The sequence below is a fragment of the Mus pahari genome, chromosome X, assembly GCF_900095145.1.
Source record: "Mus pahari chromosome X, PAHARI_EIJ_v1.1, whole genome shotgun sequence".
Classification (NCBI taxonomy): Eukaryota; Metazoa; Chordata; class Mammalia; order Rodentia; family Muridae; genus Mus; species Mus pahari.
The window spans coordinates 50,943,205-50,967,550 of record NC_034613.1 but is presented as its reverse complement, the minus strand read 5'-3'; the positions used below and the strand labels follow the sequence as shown (position 1 = coordinate 50,967,550).

The 24,346-nt window shown below is 35.1% G+C and overlaps 1 protein-coding gene across 5 annotated transcripts in view; it reads left to right on the top strand.

Moving 5' to 3' along the window:
* The window catches only part of Atp11c (ATPase phospholipid transporting 11C), a 179,947-nt gene that overhangs the window by 88,506 nt on the left and 67,095 nt on the right, over nt 1-24,346 (top strand). For all 5 annotated transcript variants that reach the window (XM_021187669.2, XM_021187667.1, XM_029534090.1 and 2 more), the window contains 10 exons: nt 500-589; nt 2,819-2,899; nt 6,197-6,304; nt 13,350-13,478; nt 15,891-15,994; nt 18,526-18,576; nt 19,603-19,667; nt 19,994-20,075; nt 21,314-21,464; nt 21,938-22,135. In XM_021187669.2, the coding sequence (XP_021043328.1) occupies nt 500-589; nt 2,819-2,899; nt 6,197-6,304; nt 13,350-13,478; nt 15,891-15,994; nt 18,526-18,576; nt 19,603-19,667; nt 19,994-20,075; nt 21,314-21,464; nt 21,938-22,135 (1,059 nt within the window). The remainder of the gene's footprint in view (nt 1-499; nt 590-2,818; nt 2,900-6,196; nt 6,305-13,349; nt 13,479-15,890; nt 15,995-18,525; nt 18,577-19,602; nt 19,668-19,993; nt 20,076-21,313; nt 21,465-21,937; nt 22,136-24,346) is intronic.

Sequence of the window (24,346 nt, the reverse complement as noted above, 5' to 3'; positions counted from 1 at the left end):
AAGAATTTCATAAATTCATTGTTTTTAATAGCTGAGTAGTACTCCATTGTGTAAATGTACCACATTTTCTGTATCCATTCCTCTATTGATAAAAGTCTTATAGTGTTTTCAGAAAAAGGCTAATATGTAATATTTTGTCTAATAATGATTGCTATCAATATGTGTGTATATATATATATATATATATATATATATACATACATAATGATATGAGAGCATATGGCACGGAATCTGTTTTAGATTGGGTTGGAAAATTAAAATATAGGACTAAGATGCCTAATGAAATTCTCAATGAAGCTTCATTTCTGAAAAAAATTTCTCTATCTCTAAATATATATGTAAATTATCTATACTATATAAATATATAATGAATATATGCCAATGTAATATGTTACTGTGTTTTCAATTGTTGAATATACTAAATACCACTTTATATGGTACTAAGATTTTTTTTAAGTTTCTTTTTTAATACTGCTTTTTATTCATATCTTTTTTATAGTATACACTTTGGAATTTCCTCCCTAAGAATTTGTTTGAACAGTTTAGAAGAATTGCGAATTTTTATTTTCTCATCATTTTCCTTGTACAGGTAAGAACCCCATGAACGGCTACTTTAACATGGAGAAATTCGGTTCTTTCAAGCAATTTATCTTCTTTAATTATCCTATGACTTAAAATATATTTGCTTATTTTTAATTAGAAATACAATTGCACTTCAAATATTGTAATGTTAAAGTTTTCTAAAGTTGTATTTTAAAACTTGTTGAGATTTTATTGTTACTTTAATTTTTAGATTTAATATCTGGTATTAGAGTATACATTGTATAACAGCTTAATGATGTAGTACATATCAAAATTGAAAATAGTTTGAGTTTTATTTTGTTAAACAGGTTTAGTTTATTTCGACACCTTGCTTTTCTTTCTGAGTCCTCCTTTCTCTGTGCCTCATTCAGCTACTTGCTTGAGATTTGAAAGTCTACTAACTCAATCTGCTTCTCAGTGTTCCTTCTACTGTTTTGTATTTTAAATTTTAGTCATTTTGAATCATAGCCTATATTTTGAGCTGCATAGGTTTTACATTTTTTTCATTCATTCATAAAATAGTAACTGTAATGATACCTGTCATCTTTTTAAATGAAGCAGAAAAATGACTATGAAATTGCTCAAATGCTTTGTTGATGTTGAGTGTTTTTGTTTGAATATTCTGAGGCTTTCTAAATGGTATGATAATTTAATTTATGCCTGCTCTTTAAAACCAGTTTGGAACAAGTCAATTCCAGTAGAAAGATTTTTTTAAGTTTCTTTTTAAATAATACTTTTGATTCTTACCTCTTTTATAGTATACACTTTGGAATTTCCTTCCAAAGAATTAAGGAGAGTCCATTTCAGTAGTAAATGAGGTGTTTAGGAATGAACTCTTATATCCATGGTCAAGTGTCTTAGAAACATAAACTACAATAAAGAATCTGTTTGCATGAGTAATTCAGTATAGTAAACAGTGTATTTAATTAAATTCATTTGAACAAATATATGCTGACTTCCTATTGTGAATTGTGCACTAATTCCCAAAACAAAATATGATCAAAATACTGCTTTTCTCTACCCTTAAGGAATTTATAACAAAGTTATATTTTCACTTAATGTAGTAAAAGCCATGAAAGAGTCAGCAAACTACTAAAACTATGCCATTAAAGTTAAAATAATTTTTAACTGAAGAAGAACTTAGGGCTTCAAAAGTGCATGATAGCTGAACTGAGTTTTGAAGAGGTTTCTGTGGCAGAGAATGCAAGGCAAGCACCCCAGTGTAAAGGCCTTGTAAAAGCCTTCTGTGCATGCCTCTGTGTGTCAGGGATAGGTCTGGCTGGATGTCTGAGATGCTAGTGTAATGGAAAGGCAGATTGTAGCAAAAATCCCACCCCAAATCTAGTTCTCCTTCCATTTTTCTTATTTTAGTAAAAACAGCATTCACCAAAGCATGTTAACCAAGCACTTGCAAGACATCTACTATCCATAGTTACAGCTCATTACTTACCAATCGTACCATTTTTTTCTTTCTGAATATCTTCAGTATTTCTTTCCACATTTCTTCTACCCTGTTGCATCTTTCACTTGTCTCAGGGCAATAGCCTCCCAGGTAGACTCCTAGCCTCCATCTTTACTCTTTTTTAGTCTGTCCTTCATACAGCATTGAGAATGAATTTTCATGTTATCATTCTCTGTGTAAAATCTTCAAAGATTCCCAATGGGAATGAATAGTCAACAGCCAACAGCTTTCTCTGTATGGTTTAACTCATGCCTACCTCTCCAGCCTATCTCACACCACACTTTTTTTAGCACTATTTTTCTTTATTTCCTTGAGCACTTGTCACTTTCCCTTCTAGAAGAGAAACTTTATGTACATTGTTCATTGTACCTGAAAAAGTTCCTTTGAGCTAGTTAACTCCTAACTGCCCCACAGATCTTAGCATCTGTATGCTAGTTTTAATGTCTTATTTCCCTTGTAAGCTTTCAGCTATGGGAGGGCAAGGGCTTCTTTCTTTCTTCATTAGTCAAGATCTCTAGAGGCTGGATGTACAGTACAGGGGCTTACAGAATGCTTCTCAGATATTAGCTGGTAAATCAACGTGAACATTGCTGAAAATGGGATCATCTAAGCTGGGTCAAAGCTAGTGCTGAATTTTCTTAAACTGTTTTATTATAATTAAAATTAATATTCATCTCACTAGTAGAATATATTTTGTCTAAAATATTTGCAGCATGTAAAATCTAAACATGAGTTAATAGCTAATTTTATTTTCAATTTAATTTCTCTACCTAGGTCACAGTAGACACACCAACCAGCCCAGTTACCAGTGGACTTCCACTTTTCTTCGTTATAACTGTTACAGCAATCAAGCAGGTAAATTTCTCACATAAACTATGCCTGTCCTTTAGTGAAAGCTAATTTGAATTTTCTTGTAAATATTCTTTTTCATATTTATATACTGTGGACAGTATTTTGATAGTTTTAGTTTATATTTGATTCCTGTCGAAAACCTATTAAATTAAGCTGATAACATCTTTAACATACTTACTCTTTTCCTCATGTGTGTGTGTATGTCTGTGTGTGTGTGTCTGTGTATGTGTGTGTAAGAGAGAGATAAACATAATAGAAAGGACAAGTAGAAAGTTGAGCTCAGAAGAGAAACAGGAAGTGGAGTATTTACGTTTATTCTTAACATTTCCTACTCCAGTGAATTTTAATTGTTATTGTCTATAGCACAGAATTTAACACAAATACTTGGGGCTAGAGAAATGGCTCAGCTGTTAAGAACACTGGATGCTCTTCCCAGGGTTCAATTCTTAGAACTTACATGGCAGCTCACAACTGTTTATAAGTCTAGTTCTAGGGGATCTGGCACTCTCACACAGACATACATGCAAGTGGATGGATGGATGGATGGATGGATGGATGAATGGATGGATGGATGGATGGTGGGACCTGGTACTCTCACACAGACATACATGCAAGCAGGTGGGTGGGGGATGGATGGATGGACGGACAGACAGACAGACGGATTGACTGATTCGGGTAAGCTGGCCCTGAAGGCAAGAGTGCAGGAGAGTTGGCCCTCTAATTTTCTGTCATGAGATGGCATGGGTGTAGGGGCGAGGCTCTTCCTACCACACACCTCTAGTATTGGGGAGAGCTAGCTGGCCCTGAGGCCGTGAGAGTGGGAGGGCTAGTCTTGCAGTGCTAGACTGCAGCACTGGGAGAGTGGGCCCCAAACCTTGACTGTGCAGCACATTGAAGCTGACTCTGGAGTAGTGCATGCCAGTTAGCCAGCTCCAGAGGGCATGAGAGCAAGAGAGGTGATCCTGCCTCCTGCAGGTGGCAGCATTGGGTGGCCTAGCTGGAGCAGTGCTAGAGAGCTTACCCTGGTGGTGTGGATAAGGGAGAGCTGGTACACTGACCACCTCAGTTACCACCCAGGTTCAGGTCCAGGGCACTGAGCTGGCCAACCCCTAAGTCTATATCATCTATAAACATTTGAGACGTATGAAAGGGCCAGTCCTGCTGATCCAAAGCTTCAGGAAATCCATGATGCAGGTCAACAACAGGATAACCAAGAGGAATCCCAATGAAGATCCAGTATTGATGGCGTTACAGAAGCCAGAGATCTCGAAGCAGAACAATGACTCACTGCAGTGAACATTTGCAAATGAAGATGTGTAGACAGAAGGCTAAACTATGGGACACATTGTGATATACTACAGTTTCCACAGTGTGATATACTGCAGTTTCCACAGTGTAATATACTGCAGTTTCCACAGTGAGATGCCTTCTATGCTTTGGTGTGTGTGTTTGGGGGGGGTTGTTTTTAGTTTGGGGAGAGATTGCAAGGGCAGAGGGTAGATATAAGGGGGCAGAGAGATGAGTGGATCTGGAGTAAGTTATATGAAACTCACAAGGACTCAATAAAATGTTTTTAGAAAGAACACAAATAACTTGAACTTATTACTACTACTATCGAGCAGGGTAATAATAGGTAGGGAAGACTATCTATATTTTTTATTAGATATTTTCTTCATTTACATTTCAAATGCTATCCTGAAAGTTCCCCATACCCTCCTCCTGTCCCTTGCTCCCCTCCCACCCACTCCCACTTCTTGGCCCTGGCATTCCCCTGTTCTAGGGCATATAAAGTTTGCAAGACCAAGGGGCCTCTCTTGTCAGAGTTGGTAAATTCTCACAGATGATGATGATTGTCTTTGAAGTATTTTGACCATTATGTGTGTTAATACCCTTAAAATTATCCAAATAAAATTGAAAATTTCAATAGAAAACCTTAAATGAGGGGTGCATTTCCTATATATAGGGACAGACCACAGGATCTGCTTATTTGCAAACACATTTTTAGGTAGTACCTTAAGGAAACTTGTAAATTGAACGAACAAGGTTACCATTCCTCCTGGGGTTTTCTGATCCTATCTCTTGTCTAGTAGGAATTTTACAAATATCATGTATTTCATTGCTAAATAAAGACTTGGAATGTTCTTTCCCTTTGGCTAATAAGATTATTTTCCTTATTATAATAAATTTTTAGTTCCAAAAATAGCATGCATGGCTTTCAAAGGGCTTTCTTACTGATTCCTTTTACTCCCAATACTAGGTCGTGTTATATCTTTCCTTTCTTCTTAAGCATCAGAGAATGTACCCTATAAAATGCCTAGTACATTCATGAAGAGGGACAGAATAGGAATGAGGACAAAAAAAAGGACAGGGAGAAAAGTTGATCAAGAGATTGTTCAAGCAGATATTTGAAAAGGCACAGATTTTTATTACAATGAGGGGGAAAACATTGGATATAAAAAGGAGGAGGTCATGTTCAAATGAACATCATGTTTCCTTAGCTCTTTTAGCTTAAATCTATTCCACATGAAAAGCCCAAAGGAAAATAAACCATTAAATATCTCTATGATTATTTTTCAATTCTAAAATGTCACCAATTTCTATTTCCTTTAAATAAGTTAGTGGAGAATTTTAATTGTTGTCTCTATAATATGTAAATTCTCTGGCAAAACATTTTCAAAATTTCCTACTTTCTGCATGAGAAGAATTGCATTTCTAAGTGATTAGGTTTATTCGAAAGTAAAAAGTCAGAACATTTATATTTTCAAATTAAAAGAAAGAGCTGCTGGAGAGCTGTCAGTGGTTCATAGCACTGTGCTCTTGCAGAGGACCAAGTCCCAGCACCCATGTGCTAGCTCACAACCATCTGCAACTCCAGTTCCAGGAGATCAGACACTCTTTTCTTGCTTCCTTCCCAGGCACTGCACAGATATGGTACACAGGTGTACATGAAGGCAAAACACCAATACATAAAATAATAATGAATACATTTTTAACAAAGTAGAAGTAATTATAATGTTTATTTTTTTTAGATACATATAAAAGACAAACAGGCATTCATTAGAGCATTATAAGCATAAATCGTAGATTTTTCACAATGAAGAATGTTACGGCTGTAATGCCTATGTTATCTATAATATATATCTGAAAAATTAAGGAACCTTATAATACAATAAAGCTATTTACCTAAGGAATGTGTTTATAAAGTGTGCCTTAAATTTTCTAATAATATGTGCATCAATGTATCTGTAGCATTCTATGTTGAAATTAACACTATAAACTTAATAATTTTTCTTATTATAGGGATATGAAGATTGGCTTAGACACAGAGCTGATAATGAAGTTAACAAAAGTACTGTTTATATTATTGAAAATGCAAAACGAGTGAGAAAAGAAAGTGAAAAAATCAAGGTACTACTTTACGGGATCACTCTTTTTTAAAACTACTCTTCTTTGTGTGTGTGTGTGTGTGTGTGTGTGTGTGTGTGCGTGCGTGTGTGTGTGTGTAATGGCATGTGTGTAGTTCAGAAGACAACTTTTTGGAGTCAGTTTTCTCCTGACATGAGTTCTGTGGTTCAGAATCAAGATATCCTCCTAGCCTCCCACTCAGGATAACTGCAAAAAGTCACGCATAGTAAAAATGTACACTGAAAAGTATATAAATTAGGGTGGTAGTGGCTTATGCCTTTAATCCCAGTACGTGGGAGGCAAGAGTATCTCTGTGAGTTTGGTCTACATAATGCATTCTAGGATAGCCAAGGCTTCACAGAGAAACTCTATCTCAAGCCTGTCTCTTCACAAAAGAAAGCAAGTATACAAGTCAGTATCGTTTATTTACATTTACACTGCTATATAACCACCATCACTATTTACATCACTTGAAAAGGAAATACCTTACTCATTGTGAATTATTTCTTCAACCCAAGTCCTGTGAACATAAACCTTTTCATTCTCAATGAATTTATAGTTTTAATATTTTACATGAATTTTATAATAAGTGCCTGAATTGTTTTGCCATCTTTCAGAATATTTTAGAGCTCTTTGTGTTGTAGTACATGTCAATAATTCATTGTTTTGATGGCTAGATGATAATATATTCTATTTGTATATCACTTTTTTTTATTCACTAGCTAATGTTTCTGTTTGGGGCTGCTATCCATACTGCTGCTCTGAACATTGAAGGACAAGGTTTTTGTTTGAATATCAGTTTTCAGTTCTTTTGGGTATATGCCTGCGTAAATATTTTTATCCTTATGGTAATTTTTAATGAACCATAAAAGTGTTTTTGTATAGAGAGTGTACTCTTTATATTTTTAAACCATGGTGGTATTTATATTCTATTCAAATTAAGCAGTTTACTTCTACCAAATAAGATCTCTATAAAATGACATTTATATTTGACCATATCAAACATTTTTCTTTGCTAATAGGTGTTTTTAAAGCAGTAAGCTTTGCTGTTCACAACAGTTTTGTGTTCACAGCAAAGTTTAACAGAAAGTATAGCTGTAAAGCCAGTGTTCTGTCCCACAAGAATCTTTTTCTATTATGAGCCTCAGTAAACCTCCCTTGGCACATAAAGTTTAGTTTATATTGGAGTTCACTTTTAGTGCTTTGAATTCTATGAGGTTTGACAAATATATGACATTGTATGCCTGATAATTTTACTTTCCCTAAAAATCTGTCTTCAGTACTTTTTCTAGCTCCTTCCTTAGGGGCCCTATGTTCCATCCACTAGATGACTGTGAGCATCCACTTCTGTGTTTGCCAGGCACTGGCATAGCCTCACAAGAGATAGCTATATCAGTGTCCTGTCAGCAAAATCTTGCTGGCAAATGCAATAGTGTCTGGGTTTGGTGGTTGTATATGGGATGGATCCCCGGGTGGGGCAGTCTCTGGATGGTCCTTCCTTCTGTCTCAGCTCTGAACTTTGTCTCTGTAACTCCTTCCATGGGTATTTTGTTCCCCATTGTAAGAAGGAACGAAGTATCCACACTTTGGTCTTCCTTCTTCTTGAGTTTGCAAATTGTATCTTGGGTTTTCTAAGTTTCTGTACCCTGTTTTTAATTGGGTTATTTGGGTTGTTGGTATCTAACTTCTTAAGTTCTTCATAAATGTTGGGTATTAGCCCTCTGTCAGTTGTAGGATTGGTGAAGATCCTTTCTCAGTCTGTAGGCTGCTGTTTTGTCTTATTGACAGTGTCCTTTGCCTTACAGAAGCTTTGCAGTTTCATGAGGTCCCATTTATCAATTGTTGCTATTAGACCTTGAGCTACTGATAATCTGTTCAGGAAATTGTATCTTGTACCAATGCATTCAAGGCTCTTTTCCACTTTCTCTTCCCTGATATGTAGTGTATCTGGTTTTTATGTTGGAGTCCTTGATCCACTTGAACGTGAGCTTTATGCAAGATGATAAATATGGATCTATTTTCATTTTTCTACATGTAGACACCCATTGAGAGCAGCACCATTTGTTGAATATGCTGTCTTTTTTCCATTGTATTCTTTTGGCTTCTTTACCAAAAATCAAGCGTTAACAGTTGTGTAGGTTTATTTCTGAGTATTTGATTTGATTCTCTTGATCTACCTGCCCATCTCTGTATCAGTACCATACAGTTTTTATCACTATTGCTTGGTAAAGTTTGAGGTCTGGGATGATGATTACTCCAGAGGTTCTTTTATTGTTCATGATTGTTATGGTTGTCCCAGGTTTTTTTGTTTTTCCATATGAAATGGAGAATTGCTTTAAGGTCTATAAAAAATTTTGTTGGCACTTTTGATGGGAGTTGGATTATATCTGTAGATTGCTTTTAGTAAGATGATCATTTTCACTATGTTAATCCTACCTATCAATGAGCATGGGTAAAATTCTCCTTTTTCTGATATCTTCTTCAATTTATTTCTTCAAGAACTTGATGTTCTTGCCATACAGATCTTTCACTTACTTGATTAGAGTTACAACAAGATGTTTTATATTATTTGTGGCTATTGTAAAGATTATTGTTTTCCCAAATTTCTTTCTTGGCCCATTTATCATTTTTATAAAGGAGGGCTACTGATTTCTCTGAGTTAGTTTTATATCCAGTTACTTTACTGAAGCTGCTGCTCAGCTAAAGGACCTCTCTGGTAGAATTTTGTTGGTTGCTTATGTATGCTGTCATTTTTATCATAGAAATACTTTGGCTTCTTTCTTTTCAATGTGTATCCTCTTGATCTCCTTTTATTGTCTTATTGCTCTAGCTAGAATTTCAAGTATTATATTGAATAGATAGGAGAGAGTGGGCAGCCTAGTCTTTTCCCTGATTTTAGTGGGATTGATTTGTGTTGTTCTCCATTTAACTTAATGTTGGCTATTGGCTTGCTATATATTGTTTTTATTATGTTTAGGTATATGCCTTGAATCCTTGATCTCTCCAAGAGTTTTAACATGGAGGGGTGTTGGGTTTTGTCAAAGGCTTTTTCAGTATCTAGTGGGATATCATGTGATTTTTTTCTTTCACTTTTTTTATATCGTGGATTATATTGATGGACTTTCCTTTATTGAACCATCCTAGCTTCCCTGGCATGAAGCCTACTTGATCATGATGAATGATATTTTTGATGTTTACTTGGATGTAGCTTGTGAGAATTTTATTGTTTTTGCAGTAAGGTTCATAAGCAAAATTGGTCTGAAGCACTCTTTGTTTCTTGAATCTTTGTATGGTTTAGGTATCAGGGTGACTATGGCCTCATGGAATGAATTAGGTAGTATTCTTTCTGTTTCTGTTATGTGGAATAGTTTGAGAAGTATTGGTATTAGCTCTTCTTTGAGGGTCTGGTAGAATTCTGTACTAAAACCATCTGGCTCTGGGGCTTTTGGGGTGGGTACTGAGAGGATTTTAATTAACTGCTTATATTTCCTTGGGAATTATAGGACTGTTTAATTTACCTGATCTTTATTTAACTTTGTCAAGTGGTGTCTGTAGAAATGCATCTATTATGTTAATATTTTCCAGTTTTGTGGAGTGTAGGGTTTTGTAGTAAGATCTGATGATTTTTTTTTTTAATTTCCTCGATTTTTGTTGTGTTTCCCTGTTCATTTTTTATTTTGTTAATTTGGATACTATCTCTGTGCCATTTAGTTAGTTTGACTAAGAGTTTTTCCAATCTTGTTGGTTTTCTCAAAGAAATAGCTCTTTGTTTCATTGATTCTTTGTAATTTTTTTCTGTGTTTCTAACAGATTGATTTCAGCCCTGATTTTGATTATTTCCTGCATTCTATTCCTCTTTGGTATGCTTGCTTTGTTTTTTCTTCTAGAGATTTTTGGTGTATGTTTAAATTGCTGGTATGAGAACTTTCTAACTTTATGGAGGCACTGTTGAGGCTTACTTTGTGCCTGATTATATGGTTAATTTTGGAGAAGGATCCATGAGATGCTAAGAAGAAGGTGTATTCTTTTTGTTTTGGGGTAAAAGGTTCTGTAGATAACTGCTGGATCCATTTGATTCATAAGATCTGTTGGTTTCATTGTTTCTGTGTTTGTTTTCTGTTTCAGTGACCTGTTCCTTGGTGAGAATGGTGTGTTGAAGTCCCCACTATTATGTGTGGCTCAACATGTGATTTGAACTTATGAATGTGGGTAGATGCCCTTGCATTTGGGGCATAGATCTTCAGAATTGACACTACCTCTTGGTGGAGTTTTCCTTTGATGAGTATGAAGTGTCCTTCCCTATGTCTTGATAACTTTTAATTGAGAGTCTATTTTATTGGTTATTAGAATGGCTACCCCAGCTTGTTTCTTGCATCTGTTTGCTTGGAAAATCTTTTTTTTTTTTTTAGCACTTTATTCTGATATAGTGTCTATCTTTGTTGCCGAGCTGTCTTCCTCGTGTGCATCAGAATGATGGATTCTGGGTTTGCCTCCATTCTCTTAGCCTGTGTCTTTTTATTGGTGAATTGAGTCAACTGATGTTGAGAGATATTAATGATCAATGATTGTTAGCTCCTGTTTTTATTGTTGAATGTGGTACTGTGTGTGTCCTCTTTTGGTTTTGCTGTAAGATTATTAATTTCTTGTGTTTCCCTGGGTAGAGTTACCTCCTTGTGTTGGAGGTTTCCTTGTAGTATCCTCTGTTAAGCTGGATTAATAGAAAGATTGTTTAAAATTCATTTAGTTATGGAATATTTTGGCTTCTCCATCTATGGTGATTGAGAGTTTTACTGGGTATAGTAGTCTGGGCTGGCATCTTAGGGTCTTCAAGACAGCTGGTCAAGGTCTTCTGGCTTTTAGAGTCTCTATTTAGAAATCAAGTATAATTCTGATAGGTCTTTTTTTTATGTTACTTGGTCTTTTTCTCTTATGGCTTTTCATATTATTTCTTCTGAACATTTAGTGTTTCAATTATTATTTGGTGGGATACATTTTTTTCTGGTCTATTCTATTTGGTATTCTGTAGGCTTCTTGAATGTTTTAGGGACCTCTTCAGTTTAGGGAAGTTTTCTTCTATGATTTTATTGAAGATTATTTTCTGGCACTTTGAACTTGGAATCTTTACCCTCTTCTATTCCTATCAGTCTTACGTTTGGTCTTTTTATAGTGTCCCAAATGTCCTTGATGTCTTGAGTTAGGAACTTCTTACATTTGATATTTTCTTTGACCATGGTATCAACTTGTTGTATGCTATCTTCTATACCTGAGATTCTGTCTCCTATCTCTTGTAGTCTGTTGGTGATGCTTGTGTCTGTAGTTCCTGTTCTCTTTCCTATGTTTCCCATTTCCAGGATTGCTTCCACTTGTGTTTCTTTCTTGCTTCTATTTCCATTTTTGTCTTGGACTGTTTTCTTCATTTACTTCACCTGTTTGATTGCATTTTCCTCTATGTCTTTAAGGGATTTGTTTCCTCTTTAAGGGTTTCTACCTGGTTGATTGTGGTTTTCCTGTTTCTTTCTTTTTTTTTTTTTTAAAAAAGCTTTATTTATTGATTATTATATGTAATTACACACACAGCTGTCTTCAGACACTCCAGAAGAGGGTGTCAGGTCTTGTTACAGATGGTTATGAGCCACCATGTGGTTGCTGGGATTTGAACTCCGGACCTTCGGAAGAGCAGTCGGGTGCTCTTACCCACTGAGCCATCTCACCAGCCCTCCTGTTTCTTTAAGATATTTATTTATATCTTCTTTAAGGGCCTCTATCTTCTTCATGGGATGAGATTGAAGGTCAGCCTTGCTCTTCAGGTGTGTTGCAATATCCGTTGGTTTCTGTAGTAGGAGATGGTGCCATATTGCACTAACATTTTGCTATTTGGTTGTTTCTGATATTGGCTGTCCTGGTAGTCATTGAGAGTAATAAGCCTCGGGGACTGGTTGTCCCAGATAGCTGAGGGCCTCTGGAGAGGCAAGAGAGCTGTGGCTGGAGATGGGCATGCTGATCCTCTATTGCAGGTGCAGGTGAGGGCCAGAAGGAAGATGGAGCTCTGATACGGCCGGGCAGAGCTCAGAGCTTCCCAGCTTGTGTTCTTGGTGGGGGCTGGGGGCTATTTAAGTGTGGGTGTCTCACCTGTGTATCTTGGGTTAGAGCAGGCCTCACTGGAGGCAGACAGAGCTCTAGGATGAGGAACAGAGTGCTAATCCAATATTACAGGTAGAGGTGTGGGGCCAAAAGAAGATGGAACTCCAAAAGGGCAAGGCAGGCACATTACTTAATGTTTTACTTGTATCATTTCAAACATGCATCTTCTGCAGTCGTGGTAATCATCTAAGACTTACCTAAGGTCATATCATTTAGTCACAAAGCTGAGACATGTACTCAGGCTTTGTTCTCTGCATCATTGAATGGTTCAAGGTTTCATCTCTCAAGTTTTTCCTCTTCTTGGGGTTAGCATACTTGCTGATAAGTGATTGTTATTGCTCTATAAAGTGATTCTTCTAGCTAATATGAGATTTTATTGTTACATAAAGTGAGTCTTCTTAATAGATGAATTATTGGAAAGCTAACATATTGAAAAGTCTGCCACTCCCATATTATATTACCTGAGGTTTTCTGAACAGTAGAAGGAACATAATAATCACAACTGCAGACAAAATAATGCTGACATGTATGTGGTTCAAAATGAAAATGTGGAGGGTTCTGTCTTGAAGTACCTAATTAGAAACCTATAGGTTTTCTTGTTTTATTCTTGAAATGGCAATGGTAATTGTTTTATTATATGTCAGTGCCAGAAATAGCAGAGAACAGAACATGCGGATGTCAGGATATTTATTGAACAAGAGTCCTAAGATACTTTGAATGCATACTAAGGCCTTATGACCTTAAAGAAGATTCTGAGTGCCCAATAATAGTTTTATCTGTGGTATAGGATGCTTAGATACTCTCAAAGCCTCAGATCCATAAATATCTATTAATAACATTTTAGCTTAAATGTTAGGTATACTAAATGCTTTGTTTAGAATTTAAAATATTTATTCTGCTGTTTTAGGTTGGTGATGTAGTAGAAGTACAGGCAGATGAAACCTTTCCTTGTGATCTTATACTTCTGTCATCCTGCACAAGTGATGGAACCTGTTATGTCACTACAGCCAGTCTTGATGGCGAATCGAATTGCAAGGTAATGGAGACTAAACCTGTTGAGTGTTTTATTTTCAGAATGGTTAATAAGACAGTACTGTCTCCTAACACTCCTTAGTCTCTTAATTCATTTTATGTAAGGTTTGTATTTGTAGACAGCTATTATGTAATTATCTTAGCTTCTAAGTAAATACCCAATTGGGAGAATAGGGTTCTGTTGTGTGGGGCTTGGGAGGAAATCCATCCCCTACACAAGAGCCATTACAATTTTTGTAGCACCACTTAAATTTAATATTGATATAATTCAATTAACATTTTATTTAGTTTTTTGTTAGTTTTTGTTATTGTAATTAGGACTGAACTCTAGGTTCACACATGCACAGTAGAACTACCACTGAGGTACATCTAGACCTTTATAGTTGAGAATACTTGGGAGCTAAAACTACATAAATACCAGAATGACTTCAAGTACTATAACTTTTTAATTGATCTACTTTTACTTTTAAAGAACTGTGTAATTTTGTTTAAAAGATTAATTCTGGGTCTGGAGGAACAGCTCCATAGTTAAGGGCAATGACTGTTCTTTTAGAGGACCCAGGTTCAATTCCTAGAACCTACATAGTAGCTCATAAAACATCTGTAATTCAAGTTCCAGGAGATCCCATTCTCTGACCTTCACGGACAATGGGGACAAAAGTGGTGGACAGACATATTTATAGTCCAAATGCCCATACACTTAAAATGAAATAAATAAATGGATAAATAAATAAATATGTTGCCTGTTACTGTTTACTGATTCTGTGTTTCAAACACAGGGCACTAAATTATTGGAGTCTCAACTGTTCAAAAACTGAATTACATTTTAGGGATTATCAGGATAAAATACAGAAATCTACCTAAAGGTTCTCTAACATGGAAAATACTGTGTAGAGAAAGGACATTTTCAGTTTTCTTTTATTCATTAAGTGGTAATAAATCAGAGAGCTTAAAGTCAGTCAGTAGTTTTAAATTTAGAGCAAGAAGTTCTCTAATATCCCTAAAGACTGTGTCACCAGCTTTCCCTTGTACATAATACTTGAATCTGCACTAACTTTTGCTCACAGTTTATAAATAGGCATGTGCAATAGTGCCTGGGTTTGGTGGCTGATTATGGGATGGATCCCTGGGTGGGGTAGTCTCTGGATGGTCCATCCTTTCGTCTTAGCTCCAAACTTTGTCTCTGTAACACCTTCCATGGGTATTTTGTTCCCTATTCTAAGTAGGAACAAAGTATCCACATGTTGGTCTTCCTTCTGCTTGGTTTTCTTGTGTTTTGCAAATTGTATCTTGGGTATTCTAAGTTTCTGGGCTAATATCCACTTATCAGTGAGTGCATATCAAGTGAGTTCTTTTGTGTTGGGTTACCTCACTCAGGATGATATCCTTCAGATACATCCATTTGCCCTTAGAATTTCATAAATTGATTGTTTTTAATAGCTGAGTAGTACTCCATTGTGTAAATGTACCACAGTTTCTGTATCCATTCCTCTATTGAGGGACATCTGGGTTCTTTTCTGCTTCTGGCTATTATAAATAAGGCTGCTATGAGCATAGTGGAACATGTGTCCTTATTACCAGTTGGAAGATCTTCTGGGTATATGCTCAGGAGAGGTATTGCTGGATCTTCTGGTAGTACTATGTCCTGTTTTCTGAGGAACCACCAGACTGATTTCCAGAGTGGTTGTACAAGCTTGCAATCCCACCAGCAATGGAGGAGTGAGTGCTCCTCTTTCTCCACAACCTCACCAGTATCTGCTATCACCTGAATTTTTGATCTTAGCCATTCTGACTGGTATGAGATGGAATCTCAGGGTTGTTTTGATTTGCATTTCCCTGATGATTAAGGATGTTGAACATTTTTTTCAAGTGCTTCTCTGCCCTTTGGTATTCCTCACTTGAGAATTATATGCGCGTGCGCACACACACACACACACACACACACACACACACACACACACACACAATGTCTTAATCATTGAACATAAGACATTCTTTTCCTGCTTCTATATAAAATATACCCAGGTTGAACAGTTTCAAAATCTTTACTTAAATTGTTTGTGTAAAAAAATTCTGTTTGTGTAATGGAACCATTAATGATTTCTTCAGATCTTCCTGGGGATTTCAGTTAATTATATGCATGCTATAAATGTAATACTCTCAATTGTCAGTTTCAAGGAAAGTTTTTAATTGTTTTTCTTTTCCCTTTGAAATCCTTTTGAGGCAGAGATACCTATGTAGTTGTTTGTAATTTAAAAATAGTATCCTATAACTTATTTGGTGGGCAATATCCATCAACATTTATAATATTCTGCCGAACCCTATTACTGTAAAACATTGCTGTTTCTGGAATCAGTTGTATATAGTTATAAAAAAGGAAATACTTTATATTTGATTATCTTCTGATGTCATATAGACACATTATGCAGTACGAGATACCATTGCACTGTGTACAGCTGAATCCATTGATAATCTCCGAGCAACAATTGAATGTGAGCAACCTCAACCTGATCTCTACAAGTAAGCAGACCTTGCTTCACCTTACTTAATCTGTTGTCTCTGCTTCTTTTTCCGACCAGTATAACAAAGAAATAACCACTGCTTATTTACCAGCTTGCTCTTATGTATGTTTTTATAAGCTGTTCTTACTCCAAGGAAGGGAGATGAATTAAATTAGCCTTGCTCATTACCAGCCTAAGACAAATCATTATGGACCCAAGCATATTGTTTTCTTTTCTTTTACTTAGATCAATTTTTAGATGGTTACCCCAAGCTTTATCTATTAGACTAATAGAGTATCTACAGTTAATTAAAACAAAAATAAACCTTTTGCATCTTAGACAACATGAGAGAGACAGAGAATGAATGAATATGGGACAGTCCAATTAATAGGCATGTCATCCTTTCTTGTTAGTGAGTATGATGAACTGAAGATTGCAAATAGGCTATCTGTTGTCCACCATAAGCCATTAAGTTCAAAGAGCAATAAAATGTTATATTTTCTTCTGGCTCTTGGATGTAGGTTTCTGATAAATATTCATTGTCAAAAAATTTGGCATTAGAATCTAAGACTCATTAGTTTGATTAGGGTATGGTACCTCTGAGGATATAGTAATAGTTTTTAATTAATTTCATTCTATACCACTGTTGCACATAACATCTGCTATGTAAGCAACCCATCATGTTAATTCATGCTGGAAGACCAAATGTCTGGAATTTGTTTTTTCTGATATGGAGCAGTAGAGAAAAATACCCTATTATGAGAATGTTGCCGTCCCTTTCATTCTTTGTTTCCTCTTTCTTTTTCTTTTTTATGTTCACGTTGACACTAAGAACTAGAGCCACAGCTGGACAGTGGTGGTGCATGCCTTAGTTCCAGTACTTGAGAGGCAGAGGCAGGTGAATCTCTGTGAGTCTGAGGCCAGATGATCTACAGAATGAGTTCCAGAATAGCCAGAACTATTACACAGAGAAACTCTGTCTCAAACCAAAACCAAACCAAACATTTCTCCACCTTTAAGGAATTTAATTAGCAAAGGATATTAATTAATAAAGCTAAGCTTATAATACAATAATAGAGATGTATGTAAAGTCCATGAAATCACAAAAAAAGGATAGCTTATTCTACCTGAGAATATATGTATGTTTCACATGCACATATATACTTACATATTTATAAGAGAAATCCACAGATTTTTAGTGCCTTAAATATGAAAGAGAATTTATGGTAAGCAAGGTTATCCTAATTTACCTAAGCTAAATCCCTTGAATTGTGACTTCAGAATGTATTCTAACATTCTAATAGCAATTAATTGTACTATATTTATCAATTCACTTATCACTATATTTGTCAATTGCCTTATCCTATGTCAAAGAATATGCCTTTTTAGTTTATTATAGCTTCAGCATCTATCTAGTACAGTACTCAACACAGTTAACATAGAATGAATGAATAGATCTTTATGTTTTGTATATAAAAGTATTTAGACTGAGGTATTACAGAGATAACTCAGTGGTTAAGAGCTTACCTGACACACACATTAATGACTGCGCCTAACCACCCATAATTCCAGCTGCAGGGGATCTAATGTTTCTGGCCTTCTTGGGCACTTGCATTCACATGCACAAATGCACAGAGAGATAAACATATTTTATATTATTAAAACTAAATAGCTTTTTAAAAGAGAGCATTTGTGTTGGTAGGGATGTGGTTATGAATCTGGAAGAAGTTTCATGGGTGAAATAAGATCAAAATGCAATACATTGTACAAAATTCTCAAAGACTAAAAATATTTTGAAAATCAAAATATTTTAAAAGTATCTAAACCATATGATATATTGTAGTAATAAAAAACTTTTATATAAAGGAAACACTAATGCAGATTACAAAGTATTACAGTCTCATTAAGGAGGGTTAGAACTTTTTGTCCTATTTTGCAGAAATGTATGATATCTTATATCCAGCCATATCAAGTACATGTATCAGATCTATGTTGAGCCAGATAGATACAAGCTCAACAGTTTCAAGGTGTTCATTGTTTGTAAGTCTCAAAAGTTGGACCTGGGAGCAGCCATACCAGTATCATTGTAAGAATCTGACACAGAAGTTTAAGGATAGGATCTAGAAATCTGTGGTTTAATAAAAGCTTCTTACCATTCTCTGTCATTCATATGCATAAAAACACTTTACTCGTTTTGAAAATTGTATTATAGTACCAAAACCATTCTTCTCCACATGAATCTAAAGTAAAAGCTACATTATTTGTAGAAAGGTATCATAGGGGGTATTGTGTATATTGATAACCAAGTAGAATTTAGTTAATTTAAAATCTTTGCATATACTCCTAAAACTTGTAATAGTATTTTAAAGATTAGATTTAAGTTTTATATAATTTATAATTTTGACTTTTTTCAGAAGCTTAGTAGAATTTTCAGTGAATTTTCAATTTATTCAGAATTTTATTTTTTATTATTTTTAATCTGATGAATTTCCAATTGCTGATGTTTGGATTTTATACTTGCTATTATGTTGTCTTGTTTTGTTTTAACAGGTTTGTTGGGCGAATCAGTATCTATAGTAATAGTATTGAGGCTGTTGCCAGGTTAGTTTGATATTCCTTTCATCTATCCTTTTGAAAGGAGGAATATTTCTCTTTTAAACCCACTAAAATAGTCAAATGCCTTTCTTTAAATATAGTGAAAAGAATATAGCTAAGTAACCTTTTGACTAGTAGGGTTGTCATGGTAGGGTTTCTCTGTATTGGGTAGATTATTATTGATACTTGCCACAAATCCCCAGAACCCACTTTAAAGTTGAAAGGAGAGAACTGACTGCGAAATATTATCCTCTGACTGCTACTCATACACACTCTGTGGCACGGTACAGCCACACAAACGTAATGATTATATACATAAGTTTTAATTCAGAAAAGATAAAAGAGCAGAGCTTTGTACCTGCTTTCCCAAACCTGTTCTAGACATTGCATATATTTTCCCTGGTTGTATAATGGCTGACAAGGATGCCAATAAAATTGAAGAACAGTGGTTTATGGGAGAGCAAGTAAGGCTCTAGATAGTGTGGAAAAGTGCTAGAAGAATTACTTGGACCTAAGGAAAATATAAGGTTCGTCATTTATGAGGCAATGCATACAAACAGGGTGCCTTCTTTCCTCCTTTGTCATGTAATTAATTGCCTCCGTTTTTTCACTTTGCCTTAATCCCCCAGAAATCAATTTTATTCACTACAAAGACATCATTGTGTTTTTGCAGCTTGGCATTTGCCTCCCCAGTCTTTTATCTGTGATCCTCTATTTTTCACTTCTTGTAGCTCTTTTTTTTGCCATCTATGAATCATAATCTTTTGATCCTTCTGTACTTTTTTTTTAAACCTTTGCTCGTTGCTGGCTACTCCTGTTCTGTGCTTCCATCTGTGCTGTACCCTCAAGTCACATCAGATGGAAGGAAGGATCAGTCTGCTCATCCTGGGGAGTAAGCATATGGTGGAAATAGATACATTTGAACGCCTCAAAGATAGGTGTATGATAGGACAAAAATCTGTCCCCAGTGTTGATGACGTTATACATTGTTTAAAATAAACAATAAATAAACTGTGCTTCTTTTTTATTTAGGTCTTTGGGACCTGAAAATCTTTTGCTGAAAGGAGCCACACTTAAAAATACCAAGAAGATATATGGTGAACAACTTTAAACATATGCTGTTAAAATGTTTCTTAAAATCTATGGAGAAAAAATAATGCATGCTAAAAATGAACATGGCAGATACCTGCCTTTTATTCTCTATGTATATGTGCTGAGAATTTACAGGATAATAAATTAACATGACTATGTCATGGTATCCTATTTAAATTTTAATATAATTGATAATATCAACAATGAGTAGAAAGAAGACTTAGAATTCTCACCATTATAGACCGAGAAATGCACAGAACCAAATATGCAGGATGTTGGCTAATAAATTTACCTAGAACTAGGTTTTTTTTTATATTCTGTCATTCTTTAGGAGTTGCTGTTTACACTGGGATGGAAACCAAAATGGCTTTGAACTACCAAGGGAAATCTCAGAAACGTTCTGCTGTTGAAAAGTTAGTATGAACCACTATTTTATTTTAGTCATTGTTGATTGAAATATTTACTACTTCAATAACTCCAAATAGCAATAGCAGAAATCAGAACCCCCAATAACAGTAGCTACCATGTTGAACACCTATTTCTGCTTCTGAAATGGTCCTCATTGATTTATTTCTGATTTGATTCAATCCTCTAAATAATCCTATGAAGTAATTTATATTAGATTCTTTCATCTATACAAATGAAGAAAGGGTCTCCAAGATAGTACATGACTTAAGTAAGCTTACATAGTTTTTAAATGGTACCACTTATGTAAAGTGTAAATTCTTTTCCTTTTGTTGCTGGATTTGGGGTCCTTTAGTTGATAAGTGTATGTTAGTTCTACATTATTATTGAGATAGACATTGGAGTGGTAGATCAAGTAAGGTGACACTAACACAGGTTTCTCTTTTTTTAAATTTTAATTAATTTTTAAAATTTGATTCAATTTTAACTAAATATTTGTGTATCGGTGTATACACACACAGTTGTATATGCATGCCTCTGTGTGTGTGTGTGTGTGTGTGTGTGTGTGTGTGTGTGTGTGTGTGTGNTGTGTGTGTGTGTGTGTGTGTGTGTGTGTGTGTGTGTGTGTGTGTGTGTGAGACAGAGGTGGGGAGTGTCTCATGCAGCCCAGTTTTATTGTAAACTAGCTACATAAGCTGAGGATGAGCTTGATGTTGTAATCCTCCTGCCTGCCAATATAAATCTAGTTACTGGGGTTTATAGACACCACCATGCCAGACATACTTTTCTCTTTGTAGGCATGGATATGATTCATTGTGTCTTATTCAGAATTATGCTGTCAAATAATGGGGTTCACATTTGCTATTCTACCTTTAGTTTGAAATATTTAGTCTTGGCAGGGAGAGGCAATACACTTTTCATAGAGGTTAAGAAGTTACTAAAACGTGGATATATCTATTTCCAGTTATTTTACAGGAACCTTAGTAAAGGTGTATTTGACTCGCCAGATATTGTGCCTTGGGGAACATTATAGTGATTAATACACAGTCCAGGGCTAGATTTTTCATTTTGTCACTTAAACAGTGATTCTTCAGCTTGATAATTAAAGTTCTTACATAAAAATATTGGACTGTGATTATATAGCATACATAGGAGAAGCTTTAGATTAGTTAAGACTAAACTAGATTAAAATTGAACAATTTAAATTTCTATTTTGTTTAAATAGACATACTATCTTGTTTTTCAGATCTATTAATGCCTTCTTGATTGTTTATTTATTTATCTTACTGACCAAAGCTGCCGTATGCACAACTCTTAAGTATGTTTGGCAAAGTACCCCATACAATGATGAACCATGGTATAACCAAAAGACTCAAAAGGAACGGGAAACTTTTAAGGTAATTGATTTGCTGTGAGAAGTATTAATTCTTTTGTGATTAGACTACCCTTTACTGAAACACTACTCAGAAAAATGATACCTTTTGATTTAAATTTGTTTTTACTTTATATATGTCTATGTTTTTTGACTCTTTTGTTAAGAGATTTGAAAAGTAATGAGCTTTCTGGCATTTTAATTCAATATGAACCTATCTATATATGAACTTTGAATGTTTCCATCTATGGGTGGGAGGAGTTTAGGACTTAATGAGGTGAAAAGGTATTAAAGTAGAAAGCTGAAAATATAGATACAATTCATAGTGTTCTAAAATGTTTTTAATACTAATACTTTCGAATATAATGATATAGTGTCATTAGGAAGTTTCTTTATATTAGTAGTATGTTAATTATTGAAACAAAAGAAAGCCATTTTATATTTTATTCATCCAAGGAGGCTGTGAATCTAATTAACATGAACCATCTCTTATTTTAGGTTTTGAAAATGTTCACTGACTTTTTATCATTTATGGTTCTCTTCAACTTCATTATACCTGTCTCCATGTATGTCACAGTAGAAATGCAGAAATTTTTAGGGTCATTCTTTATTTCATGGGATAAAGACTTTTTTGATGAAGAAATTAATGAAGGAGCCTTGGTTAATACATCAGACCTTAATGAAGAACTTGGTCAGGTGAGAACACAGTTTTTGCTTAAGTTAAACTAATATAGTAAAAACATTTTCTAGTCTGGAATACCAATATAAGTAGCCATTACTTTTATTGACATATAATTGAAAGAAATATCTTTAGGGCAGACAAATAATTAAAGGTTTGCAATATTTTCACAACTGCCACTTCAGTTATTTTTTTCCTAGTATTTTTACAAAGGATAAAATTTATGCATTAAATATAAGTATTATAGAAATCTATATAAAAGTTCACCAAATGATACTGTTAGATTAGAAACATGAAATGTGGTTTTCCTTACTTCCTATAATCATTTCTGAATAGAATGTGGTTTTCCTTACTTCCTACAATCATTTCTGAATAGAATGAGATATAATAAAATATAGCTAGCTGGGCGGTGGTGGCGCATGCCTTTAATCCCAGCACTCGGGAGGCAGAGGCAGAGGCAGGTGGATTTCTGAGTTTGAGGCCAGCCTGATCTACAAAGTGAGTTCCAGGACAGCCAGGGCTATACAGAGAAACCCTGTCTCGAAAAAAATAAATAAATAAAATATAGCTATTTTACACATACATATTTGTTAACCATAGTTATCCTATATTGACATTTTCTGGGGTACATTTCTTATGACATTGAACATAGACCTAGCAAACTATGTGTATTCCAGTATAAAAATTTAATGAAAGAAAAACATGAAGGCATGTCCTTCTTCCTCAATACCATTTCCCAGTATACTTGCTTCATATAACAGGGTAACCAAGACACTGCCCTTGTTTCTAACATAGGTGCATTTATATTCTACTTCAGTGTAGCCTGTGATTAAGCAATGACTTCTTAAGTACTTTTCTCATTAGTGGTTTGTTTTTATTGGTCTTGGGACTAAACCTGAGATATCAAGAAAGGTAGGGAAATGCTCTACCACTGGGTTACAATATATTCTTTCTACTTTAATTGTGAGACAGGGACTTGCTTAATTGCACAGGAACTCATGTGGTAGCCTAGACAATTCTTCACTTTGTGATCTTCATGCCTCAGCTTCCCAAGTAAATCAATATAGACTTGAGACTGGACCTGGCTTTCTTATTAGTATTGAGAAAGATTTCCCCTTAGTCTAAATTTGCTGTGTAGTATCTAATGTTTATAGTTGAAGGGAATTTTTTTCTTTCAGTTAATTCTCATGATAGTTATATTAGAGTGGTACAAATATCATTTCTGTGAGTAGAAAATGCAAATCCAAGCAATGGAATGGTGGCTAGAACAAAGCCTCACATTTGTTTGAAATGGTGCTATTTTGCATCTGTACCTCAAAACTCTCCCTGAATTTAGCCCTTCTACTCCTTGTACTCTCCATATCTACACATTTTCATTTTTAATCTTTATTTTTATTTTAGTTTATGAGTATTCTGGCTTCATGTATGTTTTTGGACCATGTGTATACAGTATGTTTGGAAGCCGTAATAGAACATCAGATTCTCTAAGATTTAGAGTTACAAGTGGTTATAAGTATTGGTGCCAGGAATTGAATGTAGGTTCCCTGGAAGATAAGTCAGTGCTCTTTACCACTGAGCCAATCTCTCCAGCCCCTATTTCTACTCTTGACACAACCTTTGCCTAAACCAAAGTACCATTTCACAATTGACATGGAAAAGAACAAAAGGACTTTGCACATGCTATTCTGTTTAGAAGTGACTTCAGATATTGGTAGCTCAGACCCCAGAGTCTACATTCCTCATTGGTTCTGGAAGTGCTGAAACAGTACAAGAAATAAGTGAACCAGTGTTATTTCCCGTGGATATTTCCTGAAGATTCTTTTATTGATTAATTGAGCTGCCACAGTGAATGCCAACTTTATTAAGCCTTGTATTTGCACATAGGGGCAAGGTTGAATAGAGTTACTTTAATCCCAATGAAAAGCTTCAATCTACAGGTTTTTGGCTTACAAAGCATATAAATGCAGAAGCTACCAGCTAAGTAAATATGTGTCATGTTTCTTGCCAGATTATAGGGATTTATCTATCAGAGACAGAAGTGAAGGCTAGCCTCAACTTTCAATGCAAATATAATAGCTATCATTCCATAGTTTAAGCTTCATGCATTCTAGAGGCAGACAGGATGCCTAGGGCAGATTCCTCTTGATAGGATTCTTTTTATTATTATTATTATTATTATTATTATTTTCTTTATTTACATTTCAAATGCTATCCCGAAAGTTTCCCAT